Raw genomic sequence first — 25,166 nt, forward strand, 5'->3', positions numbered from 1 at the left:
GCCTGCATTGCGGCTCATTTTATTCAGAGAACCTAAAGATGTGCTGCAAAACCCAAATCACCCCTGCTGCATTCATCAGAGCTTTTTCTAATGTTGTGTTCTCAAGAAAATGATGTTTTCTTCTAAGTGGTAAGAAATGAGCTTTTCTGTGCACAAGTCACTCAACAGGGATTTTGGATATCACTTTGAGACGTGTATCACTCTATACAGGTGGTGAGTCAACAGAAAACTAATGTGTAGGGAGCAAAGAAATCCTTTTTTTTTTTTTTGTTAGGCTTTTTTTATTTCAATCAATAGTTCAACAAGTGCTTAAACTTCCCCGGCAGTTTAATCTGGAACATATAGTTGAGAAGAAATATCTTCAATAGCTTTACAAAAATAAAAAGTTTTCTTTTTTCTTTTTAAATCCTGCACTTTAAGCAAGCACACTCCAACTCAAGCAAGACAGACACTGCATCTTAAAATATGGACCTCTGGTCTTAAAAATGACATTCTACCCCAGGGCAGCAGGCACAATATGTAAACGGTATAGAAACAGAGCAGGTACAACTGTTACAGCTTTCTGATCCCTTCTTTCTTTCTTAATAGCATGTATTAAAACAAGTTGCCCAAGAGATTCCTCAGGTTACCGTTTCTTCTGCCAGGTGGCTCCTCCAGGAGGACATTACAGTGGTGACAAGCGGAAACCTTTCACCTGTTCTGGCAACCCTGGCAGTTACTGAAGATGCCAACATTAATTGTTTCCCTCTTTAATGCTTCTGAGCTTCGGTATGGGACAAACGGCTCAGCTTGTAGGTCTTCCACTGCTAAGCCACTTGCGGCTTAACTCCTTTGGCAGTCAGGGCTGCCAGCACACGAGGTCAGGTTGGAGAAACAAAATGAATGGAGTATATTGTCACAAATGTGTATGGGGCTGTGCAACAGTAAATTTAGCGCCTGATGAAATGAGGAGATCAAGGGAGCTCAGCTCCTAGTCCTGGGCCTGTAACCTAGGAGACCCCTTGCAGAGCACGTGGGTTGACAAATAACACGCACACTGAAGGCTGACTTATCTGTGTCCAACTTGGCTTCTATTGGCTAATAGGAAAATAGAGGAAAAATACGTAGGCACAAGGAGGCTGCTGGTGCAGCAGCATATGCTAAAAACCCAGATCATAAAAGTATGTTTCAAGTCAACAATACGAATAAACCAAAAGAACCATAATATACCAGAACCATAATAAACCAGAAGCAGATTTTTTTTTGTAATGCGTTACAAAGGTCTCTTTCTAGCACTTCCTTTTTAACCATCTCTGGGTGATAGGGGGAAAAAAAGGCACTTCTAGTTCGGTTTGTACATTGTGTCACGTTTGCGTTTAGTGTAGCCCTATGTCTTGGCAAAGCTAGGTTGGTGCAAGTCTGTGACTCAAAATAAGGATTTAACTTGTAGTTTAGGTTTGGATGTGCTTTTTAGAGGTAAGAACTAGACAGGTCTTTCTCTTGAAACTGTTGTAATACTTCTGACGTTAAGCAGCTTACGGAGGAGCGACAACACAGTCATAAATTGTGGCTCCTTGTCCTGGTGAATGTGGAACATCGTGCTGTGGAGTGGCTCTTGCTGCTGGGTTCCATGCCGCGTTTCAAATATGGGCAGATTTCAGCCGGGACTTGTGTTTGTGTGGGCCTTGCGTAGGGAAGGGTCAGGGTCTAACAGCTCCTAGCCATTTATATTTTTCCAGAGATGAGACCACCTAATGTGGTGAAAGAAGCTTGTCTTCTGTGGTCTAAGGAACATCACACCATACGCATCCTTATAAATAGAAACTAACATGAACTCACTCATGCACCTATGTCTTAAACAGAGGTCGGAGACTAAGCTACTATTTGGAGGAACTTGTCTGAGATCTTGTAATAGCTCAGCAACTCATTTGGAGATGTGCTGGTGTAATTTTGCTGAATAGAAAACTTGAGGTCTAGCTAGAGAAAACCAAACTCCTATCTGGCCTTTAGGTTCTCTTTCAGAGACATCATGTCCCTATCTTGACCCTCTGGTTAAAGCTGTGCTCCTGATGCCTCTATGCTAGCAACTATCCAGAACTCTTCAAGGTTTGATGGAGTGGAGCAGTAAACCGTTAAGAAATGCTAAGCAGAGCAGCTGGTGTTCTTAGGGCTTGATTTATCATGGTGAGCTGGCTTTCAGCTCCTCCCAGCAAGCCGAAGGAGGATCTGGTACCCGGTGAATGGATGAATGCTTTCTCTGGTGGCTACTGAGTCACCCCGAGTTCCTGCCTCTTGAGCTATTTATGGGTTTTCTGTGACGTTTCATGTCTGGGGAAAAAATGTGAAAGGTGTGATGTGGCAATGAGAGCCTGTGGTTGTTCCTTCCCCCTCTTCCTTTTGCTGTCTCGAAAACAGGTGAACCCATTTCTTTACCACTCAGGGAATTCCTGTCAAAGGCTGAAACCAGCTTGGAGCAAACTGTCAAGAAGGCACAAACGCTGAGGAGGTAGGGAGCCTGAGTATAGCCATTTGCTACTTGGATGGCTTTTTCCTGCTTGCTTTGCTAGGAAGGTCCACGCTATCGCTGTTATTTCAAAGCATGCTTTTGCTGTGTAGCACGTGCTATAAACGCTCACCTGTGTGAAGCTGAAAGAGCTTTATTCAAGATGGGCTTTTCCTATGATGCTAGAAAGGACACATTGGAGGGTTCTTCCTCCCGTAGTACAGGACGGGGCAGCTAGAAGCTACTGCTGATGAAACACAGTGACCTTACTCCTTGTGTTTCTCTCACAGGTTCCTCCTGAGAGCCAGGACTCACGTGTATATCAGTAAAGGCCTCCAGGCTGAGCCGTGCCCTTGGCTTCCTCTCCATAAAAACTGGGGAGCATGGTTCATTCATGAGCTGCACCTCCTTGCTGGCCTTAAATATCTCCCCCACCCTGTTTGCTTTCATCCCTGTCAGTGTGTACACAAGAATGTATTTGCTGCTGGGAGAAAATCCGAGGGTTTCCAGAGCAGGCGTTGTTGAGGGAAGCTGAGGGCTCTGCCCCTCTAACTTTCCCAGTAGTGTCTCCCCATACCGAGGTGGCATACCAAGCTCGGTGAAACCATGTGTTCTGGGACTGTCTAGCAAGGAGAAAAGGGAGGAGGCGGCAGAGTTTGTGCAACTCTTGCTCCTTGCTTGGGTAAGACCGTGCCAGTCTCCATCCATCAGATGGATGTGGGTCTGCTTCCTGCTGCTCTCCTGCTCTCTAAGCTAAAGGCAACACTGGGGCCCGTGGTGGGCTTGCTGCTGAAACCCTGTACCTGTTCCTGCTCAAGGAACTTAAATCATTAAAAACAGGCCACGGAGGAGGGCTGCAGAACTTGTTGGAGCCCCAGGTGCTTCTTTGTTCGTCCACCTGGCTGATACAACATCCAAGCTACAAATACTGCACGTGGAGTACACGTGGCCTCACGAATACGGGAACAGAACAAGCCACTTCAGATTTCTATCAGCAACTTACCTGTGCTTTGTATATCTGACAGGAAAAGAATGCTTTTTCTGTCTGGCTTTAGGGGGCCTTGGCTGTAACTACTTACTTGATTCATAGGGAGGTCCTGAAGCAATTACATAGCTAATGAAATCAATGAGAAAATGTTAAGCCACTGGTTATTTTTACAACTTAATAGTTGTAAAAATAGTTTAAATTATTTGGAATATTTTTCAACTTGAAGATATCAACCATTTACCACTGTCTCAAGGGAGGGCTGTTGATTTGCTGTTTCTGTTGAGCTGTGAGATAATGGCTAGATAAATCCTTGTAGGTTTTCTTCTTATATACATATCTACACCAGAGTCCTGAAGTCAGAGGGGGAAGCTGCTGTCACAGTATTAACACTACACTGAGTCATTCCCCAGTTAAATTCTGATGAGAAACCGAGCGTTGGTCTGAGAAAGTACCACAGTGGTAAAATGGCGGAGACAACTGAAGCAGGATCTTAATGTTCACCCCAGCAGTTAAAAAAAATAATAATAAAAGGAGACCCCGTCCCTCCCCCCAGAAGTCTGCAGTCCTAAAGTGCAATTACTTTTGTGCAGTCATGTCAGGCCAGGGATCAGACTGGATGAAGTTCAAAGCACGAGAAACATCAAACGAGTGCTGTTTGTGATTCAAGGGGGGGGGGAATAAGGAAAAGAACAACAGTTCTCAGGCATTCAAGTGCATCAAGAAAATAAACGTCCCTTTCTTTCTGAAGAAAAACAACCCTCAGTCTTATGGAATCCTGGCTTTGTAGTCATGAAAAAGAGTTTTTTTTCACTTCTAGCTGAGAATGTCCCAATATGTCACAGTACAAATAAACAACACCAAAGCAAGAGCTGGGGCGCTGGGATGTTTTGCCGGTGCCCCGCTGCTATACAGACGTATTTTATTTTCCTCTGGTGACTCCTCAGATCTGGGCGCAGACGAAGCGCACTGAATTAAAGGCATCTGGTAGGACGTGGCTCTCTTTTCCGGTCGGTCGGGGCTGGACCCGTCGCTGGGCCTCTGGCCGTTGTACAGCAAGTACCTGCCCCTGGCGTCCTGTTCCATCTTGAAGATTTCGTACTCGGTGTGAGGCAGGCGGATGCCGAGCGCGATGCAGCCGTTGGTGTGGGTGACGTCTTGTTGGACCCCGACTTGCCAGGAGCCCTGCGCCCCGCACTCGTTCCCGTTGAAGACGTTGAGCAGAGAGGCTGTGGATACGTCCATGGGCGTCACCTTCATGTGGTTTACTGCGAGCGAGGAAGAGAGGAGATATTAGCAGAGGGGCAAAGGCAACATGCTGGTTGGGGTGTACCCATGAAATCAGCACTGAAACGGGGGCTCACCCTTCTGTCTGCCTGTACCGGACAGCACTGTGTCCTTTGCAGGCAGGACCATTTGCATTTGATGAAGTGCATGCTAAAATAGGTGAAGGAAGAAAATTGCAAAATGCTTTTGAAACTGACCCTTTTGCTTCTGTTCATTGTGTCTGCTGCTAGCAATGTCACAAAGGTTTAAGTCAGATGTGTTGCCAAATGGGTTTAGCGGCTATGGGGATAAGGTTATTTTAAATACGTCCCTTGTGTACGTGCTGGTGCTTCCTGAATTTGCTTAAGGATGTCTTTTAATCTAACCAATGGGAATTGCAGCAGCTCTGAATCTCTGTTTGTTCTTTCTTAAATCAATTTTCTTGTACTGTAGGCGTGGCCGGGAAATCTATTTGCATCGTTTTACATTTTTGATGTAATTGCTTCGTGTACTGAACACACACACACACAAATTCAGTTGAAGAAAACCTGATGGCCGCACATCTCAGTCAGAGATTGAGCAGAGCTTTATATAAATTCCAGGCAATCCTTTCCAGATAAAGACTGGTTGAGATACATAAAAGAGGAAACAATAAAACTCTGCTCATATTTTATTAACACCCATATTTATCCATAAGTAGGGCTGTTTAGAACCTATTTTTATCATTTTAAAACATATGCTACCTTGTAAAGCTAGTGAAATAATAATTTCCAATTGTAAAATTTGTAAAATACTACAATCTTTATATATTGCCTGTAGTTTTTTGCATGAAGTATTTCTGAACTAGAGAGACTTCTTATTATCTAAACAGCGACTGCAGCTTGCAGTATCAAACACAGAAAATGTTGCAGCTTCTTCACTTCGAAGTTACCTGCATACCTTTCATAGGTATGCTACCTTTCACAGGAGTTTAGAGCATGTACACTTTTATTTTTCAGATGGGTTTAAAAAGTTGAGAAAAGCCAAATTGAAAGAGCCTGTGGAAGCTGAAAAGAGATTATTCTTGGTGTGCTTTTGGTACTGTATATCAAGAAAAGGGTTTCAGAATAGATTGGTGCTGACCAAAACACAAGTAAATTACAAACCCTCATGCCACCCAACACCCCAAACTCCCAAATTCTCATACAGGTCATTAATAACGTACATATCTTTTTATACTTAAATTTTTATACTTTATACTCAGATTTTTATTCTGAAGTTTTACTAGCAGATATTTGGCTCAAAGGCTCAACAGTTCATGTTATTTGCTATAGCTGGCATAAAAGGTGATCTATAGAGAGTGAACCTAGAAGTTTTAAAAGAACAAAATTAGTGAGCTTGCTCTGTGAGGTAAACTGGCATGTTATCAAACAGAAATTCGAGCAAAAACTGGATTTTACTCTAGGAGCTAAGCTGGAACATGCTGCATACAGCTAGAAAGAACAAGAGCTCTGACAGGCAGGGATATCTCCTGCCTCCTATGAAAATCCTAGATTAGTAAAACATTTCTCAGAGTTAGATATTTTTCTAAATTGGAGACATACAAGAAGCTATATGCTTTTCATATGTCAACTGAAATAAGGAGGGTAAGAGCCTACAGTGTGCTCGGGGTTTCCACAGGCTCCACTGGGGCTGGTGCCGTGGAGGGACGTCGTGTTTTGGAGATGTTTGTTTGTGCGAGTGGTTAAAACCACCGAGCTCTTTCTAAGCAGGCTGCTGTGGGGCTGTTGTATGAAAAGGCTTTTCAGCCACGGGGACCTGCGTAGCGTCACCACTGAGTGCTGCTTCCTGGAGTACTCGAGGGGGCTGTTAGATACATCCAGTAATAGCTGCGGTGGGATTAATCAGAGCTGTCTTCAGGGACACCACTACTTGCTCTAGTCCCCCTTGGAAGCTGATGAAAAGACACATGCTACTATATCTGTCTTTGCCAAAAAATGATTTATACCACTTATGACCTGAAATGCCTTCTGAAGTCACTTTTTTTTTTTTTTTCTCTATGCTGAAGGAGCCTTAGGACAGGGATCTAATCTTGGGCACTTTGCTTAGATGTTTGAAGTCTGGCCACCAGGCTCCAAGACTAAGTGATGAGAAGACTTACTTTCTTGTGTTGTACTTAAGATCTCTCTATTTTGCCTCAAATGAGTATTGCTTCAGTGGTGTAAAATACCACGCATTGCCTGGGCAATCACAGAAGGCCTAAAACTGCCCAAGAAAGGAGTAAATCCTTCCAACGACGGCATGAACTCGTTAGCAATCAAACCACCGTGAGCCACCCTACCTTTGAACACAAACTCCGTTCCCCCCATCACTTTGGACGAGTGCACTCCTCGGCTGTAGCGTCCCTTGGCGTAGATGGTGAAGGTGGGGTGTTTGCAGATGGGGTCGGAGTAGTGGTAGTAGTGGCCTTCCCAGGTGTTGTTGTTGTCGTGGAAGATGAAGTGCCGCGTGAGGAAGAGCACCTCCGGCCGCACCTCGCAGCGCTGGCTCACCCACTCGCCGTGCAACCCGATGGTCAGGTCCGCCTTGGGGGGTAGGATGGGAGGGTGGTGCTCATCCGAGCGGTAGATGATCCTGCACGCGATGCACGTGCGGTCGTGGTTCTGTAAGGAAGCAGAGAGAAACCCTCGTTAGGTGTTACCTGCCAAAAAGGGCAGTGAATCGGGGCATTTGTTTCGTGCTGAAGTGACACCAGCTTCAGGTTTTACGGAATACGTTGTTACTTCTTATGTTTTTAATGGTTTTCAAAGCACCTGAAAGGCTGATTTGTCCTTCTAATCACACAAGATATTGTCAGGCAGTAATTTGCTGTGGTAGGGACTGGGAAAGTCTCATGTTAGAAATGAATACATTCGTTCAGTTCTTATTTTGCACCGATTGTTAACTTTGGGTGCTGCGGATGGACACAGGTTTTCCATGTTTTCCATTTGGGCAGCAGCCTGGGAGAACAGTAACCTGCTATTTTGCACCTTTTCAACTTTCCTGAGCTCTAACACAAACTCATGAAGCATACCCTTTGTGTATTTAGCAGTCTCAACTGTGGCTTCTGCTAATATTCTTCTCCATGTCAGGCACACAGCTCTGCTGACAGCAACGTGGATATAGGGACGTAAGTGAGCTTGCACAGAGCATATATGGCCTACTGTCACTGAACATGATGAAAGCTTTGTGGCTCTTTCCACCAGGAATGAGGTTTGTGGTGTCGGTCAGGCCCGATGAAGGCCCACAGCAGAACCGCTTTGTCGAGCACCAACCTCTGGGATCCACATGCCCCAGCGTCCAGCCACGTCCCTGAGGGGCGAGGCCATTTTGTGATGCGTGGGTGGGGTTTCTCGGAGGCGCTGCCCACCATGTGCTTGCATGGTGCTCCTAGTGCTAATCACTTCTGCGAGAGGCAAAGACCCCACAGCCAGACGTTGCCATCATCTGCTGAGGATACCTGATCCCTCCTGGAGACAGGGGGATGAACAGGGTGGGTTCTTTCCATCACCTAGTTCGTTCAAGCTGTGAGGAGTTTTCAGAGTGCACTGAGCTAAGAGCTGAAGCTCCCACACAGCCACTGGGGAGAGGGATTTATACAGCACAAACACTTTTCCTTCATGCCTCTTTCTAGTTCTCTTCTCTGTGATCTCTCTGAGCTCCTCCCATTACATAAATGCTCAAATTCATCACTAATATTTTAAAGCCCACGTGTGACGTTATGGAGTCAGTGTTTCCCTATTTGCTATCTTCAGCTCAGGGCACACTTTAGGAACCACATTTACACATTCTTCATCTGTGCCCTCAGTTTGTCTGATGATACAACCATAGGTAGCTTCCGAGAACCAACGCACAACTCAGGCGATGCTACCCTTTTACACATATTGAACAGGGTTTATATTTGTCTCCCCTCCAGATCACAGACATCAAAAGTCAGTGAAATCAATGAGCCTGCTGCCAGCTTCACCAGGCTGTAGAATAATGGTCTGTCTGCAAAATAACTATAAATGACGTAGCCCAGGTTGACCTGAACCAGCATTGGCCAACAGACCTGCTCTGAAGAGGAGGCTGGACCTGCTGACCTCCAGAGGGGCTTTCCACCCAAAACCATGTGGTCTTCTGCAGACCATGTGTCAGCATGCTACAGATGTCATTCTTTCCCATTGTGGAGCTTGTTAACTAATTTAAAAATTCATTTTCCAGCTTCTGCAAGCAAGTACAGGAGCCATCAGTATGTTAGTGAAAATACAAAGTATATTTAATTAAGTAAATAAACTGGAACTGATGAAGTTAGCAGATTTGTGCCATTGTATCTAACAGCAGAGACTGGTGCAAAATATGTAGTTCTGAACACCAAAAGCATGTATAACACACAAGGACTGTAAAACTGGGGTGATTTCTGAGACTGCAAGCTTCAATTTGGGCTTTCTTATTTCTCTCAAGAGAGAAATCAAGATCCAGCCTGTCTTTCTATTTTGCTACAGGCTTCTTGTGTGACCTTCCCATGGACTTAATCTCAGTTCACAGAAACAGACAATTACAGCTTTTCTGTTTGACACAGGACTGGTAGGAGGTTAAATACAGACAGTGAGCTATCAGAAAGCAGACAGAAACGTAAGGGGCCTGTATATGATAGATTGATAAATAAATATATTTGTATGTAGCTCTATTCCTGAACAAACTTTCATGCACAATCTGACAGAAGTCCAGTGTCTTCCTTCCTCTTGTCTACAGTAAACACTCATCATCTGCAAGCTTGTTTGGGACTAATGAAAGGGGTCTGTTGAACCTCTAGCTCTCTTTAGAGGATGTCAGTCTTCTTCTTTGGAAAGGGTTTGGTTTCACAGAACCACAAAATCTGCTGTTGTCCTTGCACGGACACCTTCAGTGAACCAGGCCAGGTGTCCACCAAATAAATACTTCTTTCTCCAGCATTGCTGACCTGCCATGAGGCAGACAAGCGTTACAGCTGCCTAACACTTGGATGAAGTGGCTGTGGTGAATGGGCACTTGCTGCAATAAAAAGGGAGTAGGACAGGGAGAAGCTGGGGAAGTGATGAGGGAAGCAAGAGTATCCCTTTCAAAGCAGTGAGATACCAAAGCGGCTCAGGCATCTCATAAGGCCATACCCTGAATGCATTGCTTCTCTGAGATTAGTGCTTGAATCTAAGCCTACATTTTTCACTCTGATATTATCTTTCACAGAGTTATGAACTACTTAGTGGAAGAATATGCCACATGTAAAACCCCTCAGTACAATTTTTGTCCAAGTAATGTACATGAGAAAGATCTAGTTTTATTATGAGACAATTGGACTTAATTGTGGAGTAATTTATGTTTAACAACTGAATGTATTTTTTGCTGTTGCTTTTTCAGGTCAGCTGCTTTTGGCTCTTAATTGCACTGGCTAAAGCCTTGCAAATCACTCCCTTTCCATTCGTCTTAGATTATTTTCTAAAAACAGACATTCAAAGAAAATACAGAACAGAGGCAGAGGACATTTGAGTCCAAACACAATTAAGTACTCTCTAATAAAAAGCTAATTTGGGCATGACATAAACTAAAAAGCAATAAAATGATCAGCGGACAGGATGCACATCTGTTTCATGTTTCAAATATCTTAGGTGTACAGTGCAGTATTTTTAATACAGGGGTCTTGCAGAAAGGAACAGCCCCAGGAATGGCCGCTGCTCGGTGTCTGCAAGATCCCTTCCCATGAAGATGAGGGGAAGGGAGCCTTGTTGCAGCTCTGCAATGCTGAATCCGTGCTGGCCCAACTCCTCACCCTCCTGGGTGCTTCTCTGAAGCCAACTTGTGAATTAATCCATGAGGCCATGAGGGTTGAAATAAGCCCGAATCTCTGGCTGGAAACAGTTCTTGTATACTTGGGGAGAAAATAGTTTGTGATCTGAAAATTTCCATGAACATTTTTCCTTATCCCTCCCTCCTGCTGCCTCAGCTGAAGTGGTAACAGGGCCAGACTGCTCTGGAAGCCAAGCAGAGAGGTTTCTAATAAAAAAGCAAACAAGGATGAGGTTCCTTGATCTTTTTCCCAATTGCTGTGGATAGTCGGAAACACAAATCGTCTCAGCACATTTTATTTTTGTGCTTAAGTTCTATTGGATTCTGTGGCTGCCTAGAGCTAATTCTCCTCTAATCAATTCATAGTGTTTGTTACGGCCCAGGACAAAAAAACTGTCGCGCAACTGGGATGTTCTCTCAGCAATGGTAAAACGGGCTTTGAATAACACGTAGAAAGATCTTTTTGGAAGGTGTTCTAGTTTTCTTTGAGCAACTTTGTATTTGGATGCTGTCATTGCCCAAGAAATCTATGGGCCAAACCCTTTCCAAAATGTACAGGAAATCTACCCTTTCCTTATGGTTAAAGCAGAAGCTGAAATCATTGCTTAATATCAAAGAGAGGACCTGCAGGATGTAGCACAGGTGTATTTAGGGACAAAACAAACAAGCACAAGTAGTAAAGAGGAGGTTGAAAATACAGTTATTTTCAACAGAACATCTTGCTCAAATATATTTACTCTGCTATCTATCTATTTTTATATGCTGAAAATGTGTCTGTATCTCAATAAAAAAAAAATAAATTAAATGGTATTTGTCTGAAGCAGCTCCAATTGTAACCCACCTTTTCCCCTGTAGATGACTATTTCTGATATTTGGCAATCATAGAATCATTAAGGTTGGAAAAGCCCTCCAAGATCATCTGGTCCAACCATCCCCCTACCACCAATACCACCCACTAAACCATGTCCCTAAGCACCACCTCCAACCTTTCCTTAAACACCCCCAGGGATGGTGACTACTTAAGAGTCTGAGAGATGCAGTGCATTCTTAGCAGAAAAGCATTTTAGGGGCTTTCTGGGCATTTTTAATGGAGAATTTTGACCATTTTCTGACAAGTTCTCTCTGTCATCTTTTATAGTTGCAAATACTTGGTATTTTACCAGACTAGACACGTTAAGAAGACAAAAGCATAGAAGGTAGTAAACTTCTAAACCATCTGACAGTATGGCAACTCTTGTTTTAGGTCTGGTATTAGGGCAGACAAGGGACTGGTGCTGTTTAGAGCTGACTCGGGCTGAGGGACAGCAGCTGACAACTTGAGAAGCGGTGAACCTAGCCAGTTTTCTCAGCAGCAGTTTGTTTTGCATCTGCAAGGTCTTGAAACTGACATGAAATTACACATTATTTTCCCAAAGTAATTTGGGAAATCATCTCACCTTCTCTTTTTATCTGGAGCTGCTGCACAGTCAACACATCCTTTCTATCCCATAAGCTGGTTAGGAGATTCAAGCATCAGCTCTGCCTCAGAAACACAGAAAAGTGCTGTTCTTTGCAGTCAGTTCTGCTGCCTTTGGACTCCCTCCTCACTCTCCTCTTCCCTCCCAGTAATGCCAGTATCAAATGAAAACCCAACCCTTAAACTCCTGGCAGAGCAGTTGCTTCTTTCTGCAATCTCTCTCTAGGGGCTCAGGCCTTTCAACTTTCAGTTTTTATTCAAACTCAGATATTCCATGTGGCTACTCTAAGTACACCCATCCCTCCCTTTCCCAATACCATTGCCAGCTGGGTCTGTTCCCTCCTCCTGGGCTGCTGTCACCACTGCTCAGTTACAATACCCAGTGAAGTCACATATTTCACATTTTTGTAGCAATATCCTGCCTTATCAAGTTGTGTACTGACATTAAAAATATTTCTACAACATTCTTCTGCTGCTACGTCTGTTTTACCAATGTCTGTGCAGGTGTAACATGGAAAGCTTGGTTGGAAGAGCCAGTTTCCCAGCTGGTATAAACCCACCTTTGGCTAGCACTGATTTGCATTGGTTGCATGGCAAGAAGCAGGTATTGTTCATGGCTGGAAGAGGAGGACAGGTTGCATCTATACTGTATTGTGAGTGGCAAGGCCAAAAAAAGACCCACCGCCAGGGGAAGATGCTCCTAAACAACACAAGGCAGCCCAGGCTCTGGTTACTCACAAGTTTGTCTTGCTCTTGCGTTGGGGATTCCCCTTTTAGGGTAGATTCTGACCATGAGAGAAAGCATCAAAGAAGAGGAGAAAGAAAAGACATGCTTAGCAGTGACCTCCCACACCCACCCAAGTGCCGTATGTCATGGGCTGGGCTAGATAGGCCTGGGGCGAGGCCTATCTGGCCAGGGTGCCTTCAGCCTCACCGCCCGAGAAGCCAGGTGCCAAGTTTTGGTATCAATAACTGCATGCTCCCAGGACAAGTACAAAGGGAAACCTCTGGAGAACATCAGCTGGGAGAAGGTGTCAGCTCAAGGAAATGCATCCAAGTAAACAGAAAAAGTTAGATGCTTTGCCTCATGCTGCCAAGGAACCGAGTCCACCCAAAGGACACTTTTATGAATTGCTCAGTGTAGTATCAAGCTCCACTCTTCCACCGCTCCAGATAACTGCAGACCAAGACAACACTTTAATAAACGGCTAAAATCTCCCTCTACCACAAAAGTGATAATTTGCAGGCTTTCCATGACCTCATATGAAGCTAAGTTGGCTAACATGCATTAGGCTGGCTCTGGGGAGTTGAAAAGCACGGTTGACAGAGTTATAATTCAGCTTGCCAAAGGGAATGAAGAATAACAAAGATTTAAAACTTTAATTAAAAAATCTTGAAGCAAATGAAATGCTGGGGAGAGCGGTAACTCCTTTGCAGGGTTGTCAGTTTGGGATTTCTTTTGGTGGAGAACGGAGGAGCTGCATGCAGTAAGGAGGGTGGAGGTATGTTCAGATTTATCTACAAATATGTACCATATATTTTAAGATATTGAGGAACGGTTTTTATTAACTACTCCCAGGAAGAGAAAGATAGCGAAGGAATCTGAAGGCACTACCATTACACAACTGTCTGATCTATCACGTCGATTCCATTGCACAACCCTGCACAAAACTGAAATAAACACGACCGCAATGAAATACAAGAGTCTTCTGCTTGTTCCCTTATGATATAAACTCCTTTAGCCTGCACCAAAGATGGGAACACAGATAAATAATGGCCTTTTTCTCAGATGAATTTACTCACATGTCCTCTATCCAACTAAAATGATACTAATTTATAGTGACATGAATATTTTGAGAAGTATCAAAAAAAATCCTGGAAATTATGAAACAACAGTTTTAATGTCCATCTTCAGGAACAGAATATTCCAAAATAAAGCTGCCTTATGCGTCTATTGTACCTTTAAAAAGCAACCTATGTAAGCCTACTTATACTCCTACTATGCTACTGCATAGCAATATTGACAATGAGTCCTCCATTCCCGCTTAAAAAATGTGAAGTAATTGTGGTTAGATGCCAACAAGAAGGAAGGTGTCAGTAATTTAGATATATTTGCTGCATTGATCTGAAGACCCTTCTTTTATGTTGCTAAACTAAATATTTAACTCTGATCTGGGGTACTGTATTTGTGTTGGAGCAGACTTTTACTGTAATTGCAAAACAGACGGTGATCAGTGAAGATGAATATGGTTTAAAAACCAACACAGCTTTTGAAGGTTCAGCTAGAAGCTTTTTGCTTCTCTTATCTCTGAAGTGCATCATACACATTGTTGTTGTTCATAAACCTGGAATTAACCTGTTTGAACAGTCTTCTCAATGTTCTTTCTTCGCTGCCCTCAAAATTTCCCTAATCAAGAGTCTTTTGCCAGTAATAATGAACAAAAGAAGCCCTTCAAGTGTTGGCTTAATCTGGAAGTCTAGTAGCACTGCTCTGGCAAACAGAGGAGTTTTGTCCTCCAAAATTATGGTTTTTGATTGAGATAATATTTTGCGTATTTCTCTGAGGCGCTTCACATGTTTAAGATCTATTTATTAACTTATGCTTGCATTTCCTTGTGAGCACCTCCAGTACTCAGCATTCCCCCTACAGATGAAGTAACCGAGTTTCAAAGAGATGAACACCCAAATTTTCAAAAGCTTAGAAGACCTTGTGCACTTTGTTCTTTTACCTCCTGGCTAAACCAAAACCCAAGCACCAGCCTCCATTCGTGGAATCAGCTCCAGCTGCAAACACCGAGTGGTGCTGAAAGTCAGCTTCCAATGGTGAATAAACTTGTCAGAGAGGATTGACAATTTGGGATTGCTTTTCCTTGAGAAAATTTTAATGAAAATGTGTGGCCAGCAAATGTTTGAGCATGGCAAAGGCAGAAGGAAATTTATTCTAGCATGTTTTAGGATTCTTGTGATGTTCCAGACCACTCCAGCTTTGTTCCTAAAAAAATGATCTAACTAGAATGACCTGTCATCACAGCTGTGGACTGATCTTTCCTGTTACTCAGTCAGATGATAAAATAGCATAAGGAGTTCTTTGTTTACAAAATGGTATTTCTGAGGCAATTAGATGTGAAATCAGTGTCCCAGTATTGCTGTTGTAAACATTTCCTGTGTTTTTAGACATAGCAGATATCTCTGAAAACATCTTCTGTCCTTATGCACAGCGAACGAATACTGCATTCAAGCCTTCCTTCATGCTACAAGTTCCCATATAGATTTGCAAATCAGGTGTGATTTTATGACTGGTCAGCCAGGCTCCTTGGTATTGTCCTAATCAGTATTTTTTGTACAATACAGATGATGACGTCCAAGCAATTCCACCATCCTGCCCTTTCCACCAGCATGCTCTTTCCTGCTGGGTAAAGAAGCTGAACGTGCACTAGCTTGAATGCCTTTCTAAACTCTCTACATCAAGGCACATCAAAGACATTCAACCCACCTCATCAGCAAGTCCTAATTCATACCTTGAGCAAAGCTAGAGGACTGCTAAGATAAATCTATACAGTGACCTATTAAACAGCTGCACTTAAGAACTTCCACGTATTTTACAAGAGGAATTTGTTTAAGGTATGCTCTTATCTACGAACATTTGTAAAGCTTTAAGAGATGACATATTAGATATTTTTAAAAGCTCCCTGGTTTTATATGAACACTTGAGATATGGTAATCTGTGAAATTATTCAGATTTGTAGCTCGGTATAAAGCTGTCTGGTTTTTGGACAGCCCTTTTGATTTACCATCCTGTGGTGAAATCACTGCAGGAGTTTGGAGAAGGTCCAATTCTATTTGTTTAAAGTCCTGATCATGTGGCTTTGGCATTCCTAGCATATCCAGCAATCATTTGCTTTTAATTACCATTCATTTCAACCACATAAGTAATGAACGTGGCTACCACATCCAACTTACAGACTGTGTAAACTCTTGAGCTGGGTGGAACTTTCTTCTATATCCAGGCTTAACTATAAATTTAACTCAAAATGTGAATCCTCTTAACTTATTTTAGGCAGGCTTTTATAAGTATAAAATAAAAATAAATAAAAAGGAAATGAAAAAAGCCTTAAATGAAAGATTCCACACAATACACCTGATTCACTTCAGAAGCAATTTCCTGGCCTCCCCAACCTCTTGGTATGACTGTAGAAACCTTAAAAAAACAAGTTGATTTAACGTTTCTATTTATTCATGGTGTCCAATTTCCAGAGGAGTCTGTTACTTGTAGTTTTAAACTCAATTTAGCATTTAAACTCATTTTCAGCTGGGTCCCAGTGGAGCAACAATTAGAAAAGGAAAGGAGTTCAAAGAAGAAGGGTTATAACCTTCCAGTGGTATGTTTGCCTGAGCTTTAAAAAAATGCTTCTCTGTTACTATTCTTCCTCCATTCAGCAAACACCAAGTCACACAGCCAGGTTGAGAACCTGTTAGCAGACAGAACTTCATGGCTAAGAACAAATCAAAACCCAGAAGTCTTTCAGTGGAACTAACGTTAAAGTTCATTTTTCAGGGGTACTATTATTTGTGCCATGCTGAAAACCTACTATCAGCAAGCCCAACTTCTCTCAAGATAAAAGAAATCTCACATCAAATCTGAACAAGATTAATCCACCAAAAATACGAAGAGACCCTAGGCTGCTGCACACGTAAAACTTGAGTTCTACCTTCTCATCTGAGAATGGTGTCCCAGTAAACCAGACACTGAATGTATACATGCAAACGTTGTAGGAGCCAACTAGGCTGTGCAGGCAAACATTTGAGGAGAAACAGAGCTAAAGTAACTTGCCAGAACTCGTAACTGGACAAAATGGGTGTCGAGCACTGGTCTGAAAGTTACGACCTGGCAGCTCCATTTGTGAGGCTACAGGGGTTTCATCATGGAGAGCTGGAATTTGTATGTATTTTGGTGTACTCAGAGTTAACTTGTGCTTTCTATAGTAACAGCACTTTCTGTAGCCAATAGTACTCGTGTGAATGGCATTCCAGTGTCAGAAATTCAGCCTCAAGATTCAGCCTCTGCCAAGATCTGGCTACCAAAAATATTATTTGGAAGCACTGTACTTCATGAATACCAATGGATAACTTATTGGCTTGTCTGCCTTCCTACGCCCCCAGTTCTTGTAAACATACAGTATGGAATTCACATTGTAGGTTTTCAATGATTTCAGAGCGTGCAGAGCTCAGGACAGGACCTGCCCACCACGACACGTGGGACTGTGGGCTAAATGCATACAGGGTGGCTCAGACAGGCGCCCTCCACAGTGTCACAGCTTGTTGATACATCAGAATACAAGATACATCATATTATGCCTAAGATAATGGGCTTTGTAATTGTAAGCGAGAGTTTCATTGCTCAGATAACTGTAAGGTCTTTAAGTTTCGTTTTTTGTTTTTAACCTGGCTTGAGAAAGAAACCTCTATGCAAGATTTAATCCTTTTAATTTGAGCATTACATTTCAGAGGCATTATATTTTAGAGGCAAAAAAAGTGATGCTGTAGTAGTACAAGAGACAGGCAGGAAAATTGTGACCAGTGTGTCCTAAAATTACATTGGACTTGGACAAAAGTCTTATTTTCATAAAGCTGGTTTGCAGCACACCTGATCATTCTGACTGTAATGTAATTACTTACAGGTGGAAATGCATTTGGCATTAAATGCATCAGGCATTTACTATGTCATCTATCAGCCCATAATAAGATAACTAGACTTGACCAAATAGACCTGAAAATATAATCAGCTGGGATGTATTAAATCGGTAGTTTTGTCTCTGTACATGTGGTTTCTGTACAGGTGGTCAGAAAAAGATCTACCATATTCGCTGAACTAATATAACGTATTAGTTCACACAGCTGGTGTCAAATAATTTGACTCTACAGATTTCTTTAAAGGAAGAGATTTAGGAAAGAACCTTCACTCCCAAAAGAGCACAGAGAAAGCAGATGTACTTGTTTGAATTAATTAAAGAAAATTTAAACTGCCAAATCCAACATTTTTGATGAAGAATGTGCTGCGGTTCATCTACTGCTGCTGAAACCCTTCGTTTTGGGAAGATGTATGTTTGTAAAGAAGAAGCTAAAATTTGTCCCTGGTCACTTGAAGAGAGCATAAGAATAACAGAAATGACGGCAGTGTTTGTATAGAGACATATCTGACTGCGGATTAAAATTATCACCAGGCCAGGTTATTAAAATGATTAGAGGCAGATCACGTGAAGTCCTGAACTATTGAAGTTCAGAGGAGGCAGACACAACACGGGGCGGACAGAGTGGTTTTTAATGAAAGGGAAAGCCAAGGTTTTCTCATCTAAACTCTCACTTCCCCTGTTGTGTTTCCTGCTACTGCTGATAAGCTGTAGCTGATGTTTGAATCAGTTGCAGTGAGATGATTAAAAATTGTGATAACCCATTAGCTGGAAGTGATCCTGCAGCAGTATCTAGCTGGAACATATTGATAGCAACTGCAGCCTGCAATGTGGTTCCAATTGCTGCGTTCCTTTGAAACATCACCTGGAAAGATGTACAGACAGACCTCCTGCTACCAGCCATCAATGTCTACTCTTCCTGTTTGATTTTTATTTAACTTACTATGGGTTGATCAGTTCTCACTGAAGCTAAGGGCACTCTGAGGCCCCTTCGAAAACTGAATTATCAATGAAATTAGAGACCCATTCAAAATTCACCTGTTTTTCATTTCATTAATGTGTGTGCGTGCTTCTGGATTCATGACCTGCAAAATCTGACAGTTTTTTTCCCTTCACGCTGTCCCTTTCATGTCTTCACCTTCCAATTTCCTCTTTCCCTTCAGTTTATGGATCACCTAACTTCCATATGTTGATACAATTTGATTTCCTCTCTCCCTGACACTTCTGCAACTAAACAAGCATCCACTGATGCGTCTCTATCTTGCCTTTTTTTCAGTGCTGTATCAAACTTTCTTCTCTGCCGCTAGCCTACAATAGTCCCAGCCAACAACTCTCACCTCTGCATACGTCTTTGATTCCTTCTCCAGACTCAGAGTGGCCTTTGTTGAACTTAGCTCATCAGACTACTTTTCACACATTTGATGCAGTCTCATAAACCGCAGAAGAGTGTTTTTTTCTATGCACATGAAGTATGTTCTGTGATCTTTTTATAACTGACTACATCACCTGTAAGGCCACCGTCCATCTCTTATTTTAGAACCACATCCGCATTTTAGATTACACTAGTACACTGATTCAGAAGAGCTGAATAATGCAGGCTTTGTCACTAGTATCTTAAAAAGATGGCATATATACACACACATACCTTGGCATTTTGAAGAGGAGGTTGGTAACTAGAGGGTCGGTAGTACCTCCTCTGGGTAGCATCGGTATGAATGTCTCCGAGAAATAGCTCCTCCACAAGATGATCTAAGTTGTGATGCAGATACTGCTTCTCCACGCGGATCAGCTGGAGTTCATGCATGGCAAAATTCAGAGCTTTGGTGCATTCACAACCGTTCTCTTCTCTCAGCAAATCATAGCTCACATCTTGCTCCCAGGGACTATCTTCTGGTATAAATCCAGGACATGTGTGGTTCACCAGCTCACTTAATTTTTTGGCTATTGCTTCATTGTGGCATATGATCTGTATGTTGCGTAGCTGATAATCAGCCTCGGTACCCCCCCGGATGATCCAGGATGCTTGGCGAAGTCGAATTTTGCCGCGTATAACTAATGTGTAGATAGGGTTTGTGCAGCGATTGCCACCGTAATAGAACTGATAGGCTTTGAATGTGTTATTGTGGTAGAATCTGTACGATCTTGTGACGAACTCGGGGCCTGCTCTAACTTCGCAGCTGTGGGAAGACAGAGAGTGATGGAAACAAAATTTTAACAAGGCTGCACGTCATGTACACTACAGGTAACAAGAGTGAGCAACAGTGCATGGGTCTACAGAGATGCCTGGATGCTTGTGTCCCTCTGGCATAAATGGGAGTAAATAGGAACTAGGTATATATACCTGCCAATTTGCTGACAATTACCTCTGCTATTATACTATTATCAATATATTTCTTCATGGTGATCGTATCTACCCAATGGCTTACTCTCTGTAGGTTTAAATACTTTGAGTCATATTTTGCTTTTCTTTTTTTGTCTAAGGAGTGCTGCATGACTCAATTCTCTGAAAAAAGTAGTAGCATATTAAACATCTATTCTTCTCTTTTGCATGGTAGATTTAGCAAAAGAGCTGATAACATCAGAAAGTAAAATGCCAAATATCCACAGAACAGTGCAAAGAACAGGTTTCTACAGCTGCTGTACAAGCTTCTCAGTGGTGCACCGCCAGCTCTGGTCTGCAGAGAACCTGCAGGATCTTGTCCTCAGCTTTTGCAGTCAAAGTTTCAACAGGGGTGGCAGTTAATGCAAACTTCTGGCAGTTAATGCAAAACTTCTACTTGGCTTCAATATGGACCATGTAGTATTGAGGTTGCTTAATGGAGGAGTGTTGTTACTTCATTTTTTTCCTGAAGGTGTAAATAGAAGTTAAATTCCATTTCCTCTAGAAAATCCTTTTATACCTTCAAACTTGTCCCATTTCTTTGTTATCCACACTGCTTAACATAAATACACTCCTTCCTGTTAAAAATCCCCAGACTTTCCTACTACAAGTCACTTCAAATAAGTGGGTGAATATTGCCTGCTGAGACATGGAAAGAAAAATAGCTCTCTGAATTAAAAGTCATCATGTATAGAGAAGAACAGAACTGGGGAAATATAGTTTCTTAAATTCTTTTGCTAGTAAAACTCGTGCTAGACAAATGCTCTGAAAACAAGGATCCATTTGATGGATCTAATGTGTGTAGTCAAAGATAGTATAATGTTATGTCTGAATAAGCATCCATTTTGGCAACTCAATGGTCTCTTTCTTATTTGAAAAGAGATTTAAAGATACTTCACAGCATGCTGTTTAAAATCCAGACCACAAATTGATTCATCAAGACAGCTTTATAGCATGCTGTTCCTATGTACATAATGCAGCTCCTTCTCCTTTTATGCATAAACATATATAAAGCATCTGGAATTTGGAGCATCACCATATTAAAGGAAGTATTTCCCCTGCTGGTTAAAGTAGGAATGTTCATACTTCCTCACTGCTTCCTTCCCCTTTTCTCTTCCACACATATTACTCAGGCATCTTGTTTGATCTTTCCTTACCCAGTGGATACCCAGTGTCCCTCAATATTGGGAGGCATTTGCACAGTGATCCGGGCTCCATTGTGAAGGTGTTTCAGCATGTGGTGACACTGTGACTCCTTGAAAGCCCTCCACGCACTCTTCTCTAAGGACCGAGGATGAGACCTGCTGTCCGGATGAAGAAGAGCAGAACCTTCTCCCAGCCCTGCAATAGAAAAGCAAAAACCATCAAGAGACCCTGGTAAGATCACCTCCAACATGATAAAGGAGGTTGTGAACATCTTGCATTGAAAGACACTTTTTCACACCGTTATGTGCCTAGGAAAGCACTATTTACATTTCTTGTCTCATCTGAAAAATAAATACGGGATGCTCTTCCTTCATATCAGTCCATGAACAATCCACTAAGTAGTCTAGCTTTATGAAACATACTGGGGAAGGGGCTTGAGTCAAAGTATTGCATTTCTAGACCCAGAGATGTGACTGAACCTGACTTTTACAGACACCTCTCTAGCCTCTGGTCAGGACAATCAAAAACCTGGACCTTGGAGCTTTCAGAAGGTTGCATCCAGATCCGGCTGTAAACTTTGCGGTTTCAGCCCACCTCTAATTTGAATGCTTCTATAATAAACTTGCAAATAAAGACTACTCTTTAAAGCCAAGGGAAAACAGATACTAAAAGCAAAGCCTCTGCACACAGGAAGCGTCTGTGATGACTGAGGTGGTCAATTAAAGGCAGATTCTGCTATTTTTATTTGAAAAGGGAAAAGGAATTTCAAAAGCTAATTTTATCTCCAGCACACAGTAATTTTGGTTTCTAGTAATGTATACATACAAAACCCACCAACGATCTTTCTACACAATATTAATTGGACAAAATGAATACGTAGCTTCAGAAGGAATGCGCCTTTACTCTTTTAGGCATCGAGTGCTCTTAGATATGTTGGAAAACACGGATCAAAAGAAAAACACACATCTAGAGGTTAAGAGGTGAAAAACATGAACCTTACATAATGGGTTGGAAACTGTATTACTTTGCCAAAAGGAATTTAAGAACTGCTGGGCAAGAAAAAAGAGTACAGGGTGGGCTAGAGGGACTGCTTTTGTGCCCTGGAAGCCTGGATGGTTGTCTCGGGAGAGGGAAAACGTGGTAACACGTGCTCACAGGGACAGGGGCTAGGATTTGCCCCCTCTTTTCTGGTGCTCTCTTCCCTGGTTTGGCTCAGGAACAGGGCTCTTCTGGTCGTGTGTGGCACAACCTCTGCTCGCACACCCTATGAAGCACCAAGCCACCTAAGGCAGACCCTACTCTGTGTTCCCCAGGCCAGACATCTAAAGACTAGGCATGAAGAGCAGCCTCTAAATGTGAGGTCTGTCATTCAGGGTAATCTTGTGGCTGTGGCTCAGTCCAACAGTGCATGGTATTGCTAAAGAACTTGCAAGAAAATCAACATTATTCATTTTTAGATAAGACACCATTTCAAATTTTTGCCATCTCCTATTGCTAAAAGAAAACAGTGTCAATGACTCATTATGTTCACTAGGTCCTACATCTTCTGGAAGAAACTTGGGCTAATACCTGGGAAAATGTCATTGCCAAAAATATACATACATGTCAACTGTTTTCAGAGAGCAATTCCTAAGCTAAACAAAGGCAAGAAGTTATACAGTAGATAAAGAATGACCAGAAACAATACTATAAATACTTGAATGTAAACAGTACTCATCACTGAATGATCTCAAGATTTAATGAGATTAATGAATACAACCTCACAAAGCCTACTAGAAAAACGGGTAGCTTTGTTGCAGGTTACAAACAGTTCTTCCATCTGAATGAGAATTTATGGCCTTACTTTCTAAAGGGTAATAAACATGAGAGATGCTTTGATATTTGAGCATGCCGTCGGAGATGCCCTCAAAGGAGCCTGACTTTCAGAGGGTCAATACCTCTCCCTTTCTGAAAGTCAGTCTTCTCAGGTGTTTCTGCATTGCCGATCAGTCTCACTTACGTGAGCACCAAACAACTGTTGTTCTCCAGCCAGAAACAGCAGTGCCATTTCAGAGGTGGTATGGCCACGCCAAGGCGATGCTCTGCTGGAGCTAATGATCTTTTGAGAGGCAGGATTTACTAGACCGGTTTGGTCCTTCATGCACATCGTCTCCTGGCCTTAAGCCAGCATCTCTGCACAGCTCTCTGCTGTGCCTGGTCTGCAGCCCAGCTCACCTGGAACAGCACTCAGCTCCCTCAAAAGCTCGGGTTTATTGGGTTTATCTGAAACCTCGTGGCTATGGGGCTGATGTCACAGGCCCTTACACTGCCAGAAGAGCAAGTTCAGCCAGGTCCGTGTGAACTTACGAGTAGACTTATTTTTGTTATGAATCACAGCTAGTGACAGAGACCTGCTCTTCCAATACCCTTCTCCACCTCTACATCTCCACACACTCAAAAAGCCCACGTTACTTCAGCACGTCACTCTGAAATGGAGTGAAAGCTCCTCTTCATGGGTGCAGAGCCTCTGTTGTGTCTGCAGAGACACCTTCTGCAAGGTACCTGCTCGATGCTGGAGCCATCAGTACTAACTCTTTCAACAGAAACACAGCTGTCAGGATGTCTCCTGCAAAGAAATCATCTCACACTCCAAAAGCCTTTGAAAATTTACATTTCTGACTTGATTTGTTAAATACTTGAAATCTGCCATCAAGAGGAGGTTTTGAAATGGTTCAAGTAACTATTTCCAAGGCATATTTGTTAAGCAATTTGCTTTTGGACAGTTATGTTTGTCCTAATTCATGTCATATGACTCATGAATACAGATGCACTTGAAAATAAATGATTTATCCCTTTTAACATAATTGAACATTTAATTTCTCCGAGCAAAAATCCTTTTACAGGAGGATACCATCTTTTACGTGTGCATATCAAAGGAGAAAATGCAGTAACTATGTTATACATTGCCAATAATTCCCTGGAGGAAATAATGAAAAGAAGGGGTTTTTGAGAAGGAGACGAACTTTATGTGTTATTATACAGCATCTTTTTGATATTGCTTAAAAGCCAGTTGTGCCCCAACTCTCCCTGGATGTACAACTGGATGTAGTTCTGTCTTGCAAATTGCAAGCAACAAACCCAGCAGATGGAAGGAAGATTTGCATCATCAGCCACCGAGATTTGTACCTGAAGAGAGAGTATTTGCTCAGGACTCCATCAATTAAACTGTGACAAATGAGGATAGGAACAAATTCAGGTGATCAAGACAGGCATGAGGACACAAGGAACACTGCAGAGATTGAGGAAAAGATGTAGAAGATGTTTGCATCACATAGATTGGACATGACTATCAGGATAGGAATTATGGTGTAAGATTAAAAGGCAGTGATGGGACCCTTACCTTGCTCACTAAACTTTGCAATGTTTGTGTCGCAAGGGCAAGGAAATACTTAATTTAGCACAGCCTCTGCCCTCACTGAGTAATCATTTCAACATTTTTGTATGCACCTACATATGCCTGCATACATGACTGCCATACAAAAGTGCCATAACGTCTCTTCTATCATCTAAAGATCCCCTACAAAGACTGGTGCTGTGCTTCCTGCATGGGGCATTAAACTGAACACCACTCCCCTGTGCTTTTCCACACTGAGGGTAATCCGAAGCAGCACAGTGTCCCCTACTCTCCTTTTGGCTGTGCACAGTGAAGTGTTCTGCAAAACCAGAGTCTCACGGGGCTGATGGCACTCATTTTAAAAGGTCCGTTTGGCTATGTTAAGTGGGATGCTGCTGGAAGGCTCAAGGTTAAAAAGTGCTTTCACAAAACTGGCAAAAGTATTTCATGGCTCTTAAAAGCCCACTTCGGAGCCTAGACGCAGTTGCAACATACTTGGAGTCACTGCTTTCATTCAAAGGGATCCAGCTCTGCTATTCTCTACAGCACAGACACCTGCTGGTAGACACCA

General features: G+C 42.5%; 1 protein-coding gene across 2 annotated transcripts in view; it reads right to left on the minus strand.

Annotated features, from left to right (window-relative positions):
- Positions 1-245: 245 nt before the first annotated feature.
- The window catches only part of APCDD1 (APC down-regulated 1), a 30,295-nt gene continuing 5,374 nt past the window's right edge, over positions 246-25,166 (minus strand). Inside the window, exons 2-5 of one of the 2 annotated variants that reach the window (XM_083824834.1) lie at positions 21,234-21,417; positions 19,342-19,873; positions 7,054-7,375; positions 246-4,735 (exon numbers count right to left, since the gene is read on the minus strand). In XM_083824834.1, coding sequence (XP_083680960.1) covers positions 4,284-4,735; positions 7,054-7,375; positions 19,342-19,873; positions 21,234-21,417 — 1,490 coding nt within the window. In that variant the 3' untranslated portion in view covers positions 246-4,283. Of the gene's footprint in view, positions 4,736-7,053; positions 7,376-19,341; positions 19,874-21,233; positions 22,164-25,166 lie in introns of those variants that run through there. The other variant, XM_083824833.1, reaches the window with a different exon arrangement.

The sequence above is a fragment of the Anser anser genome, assembly GCF_964211835.1.
Source record: "Anser anser genome assembly, chromosome: 2".
Classification (NCBI taxonomy): domain Eukaryota; kingdom Metazoa; phylum Chordata; class Aves; order Anseriformes; family Anatidae; genus Anser; species Anser anser.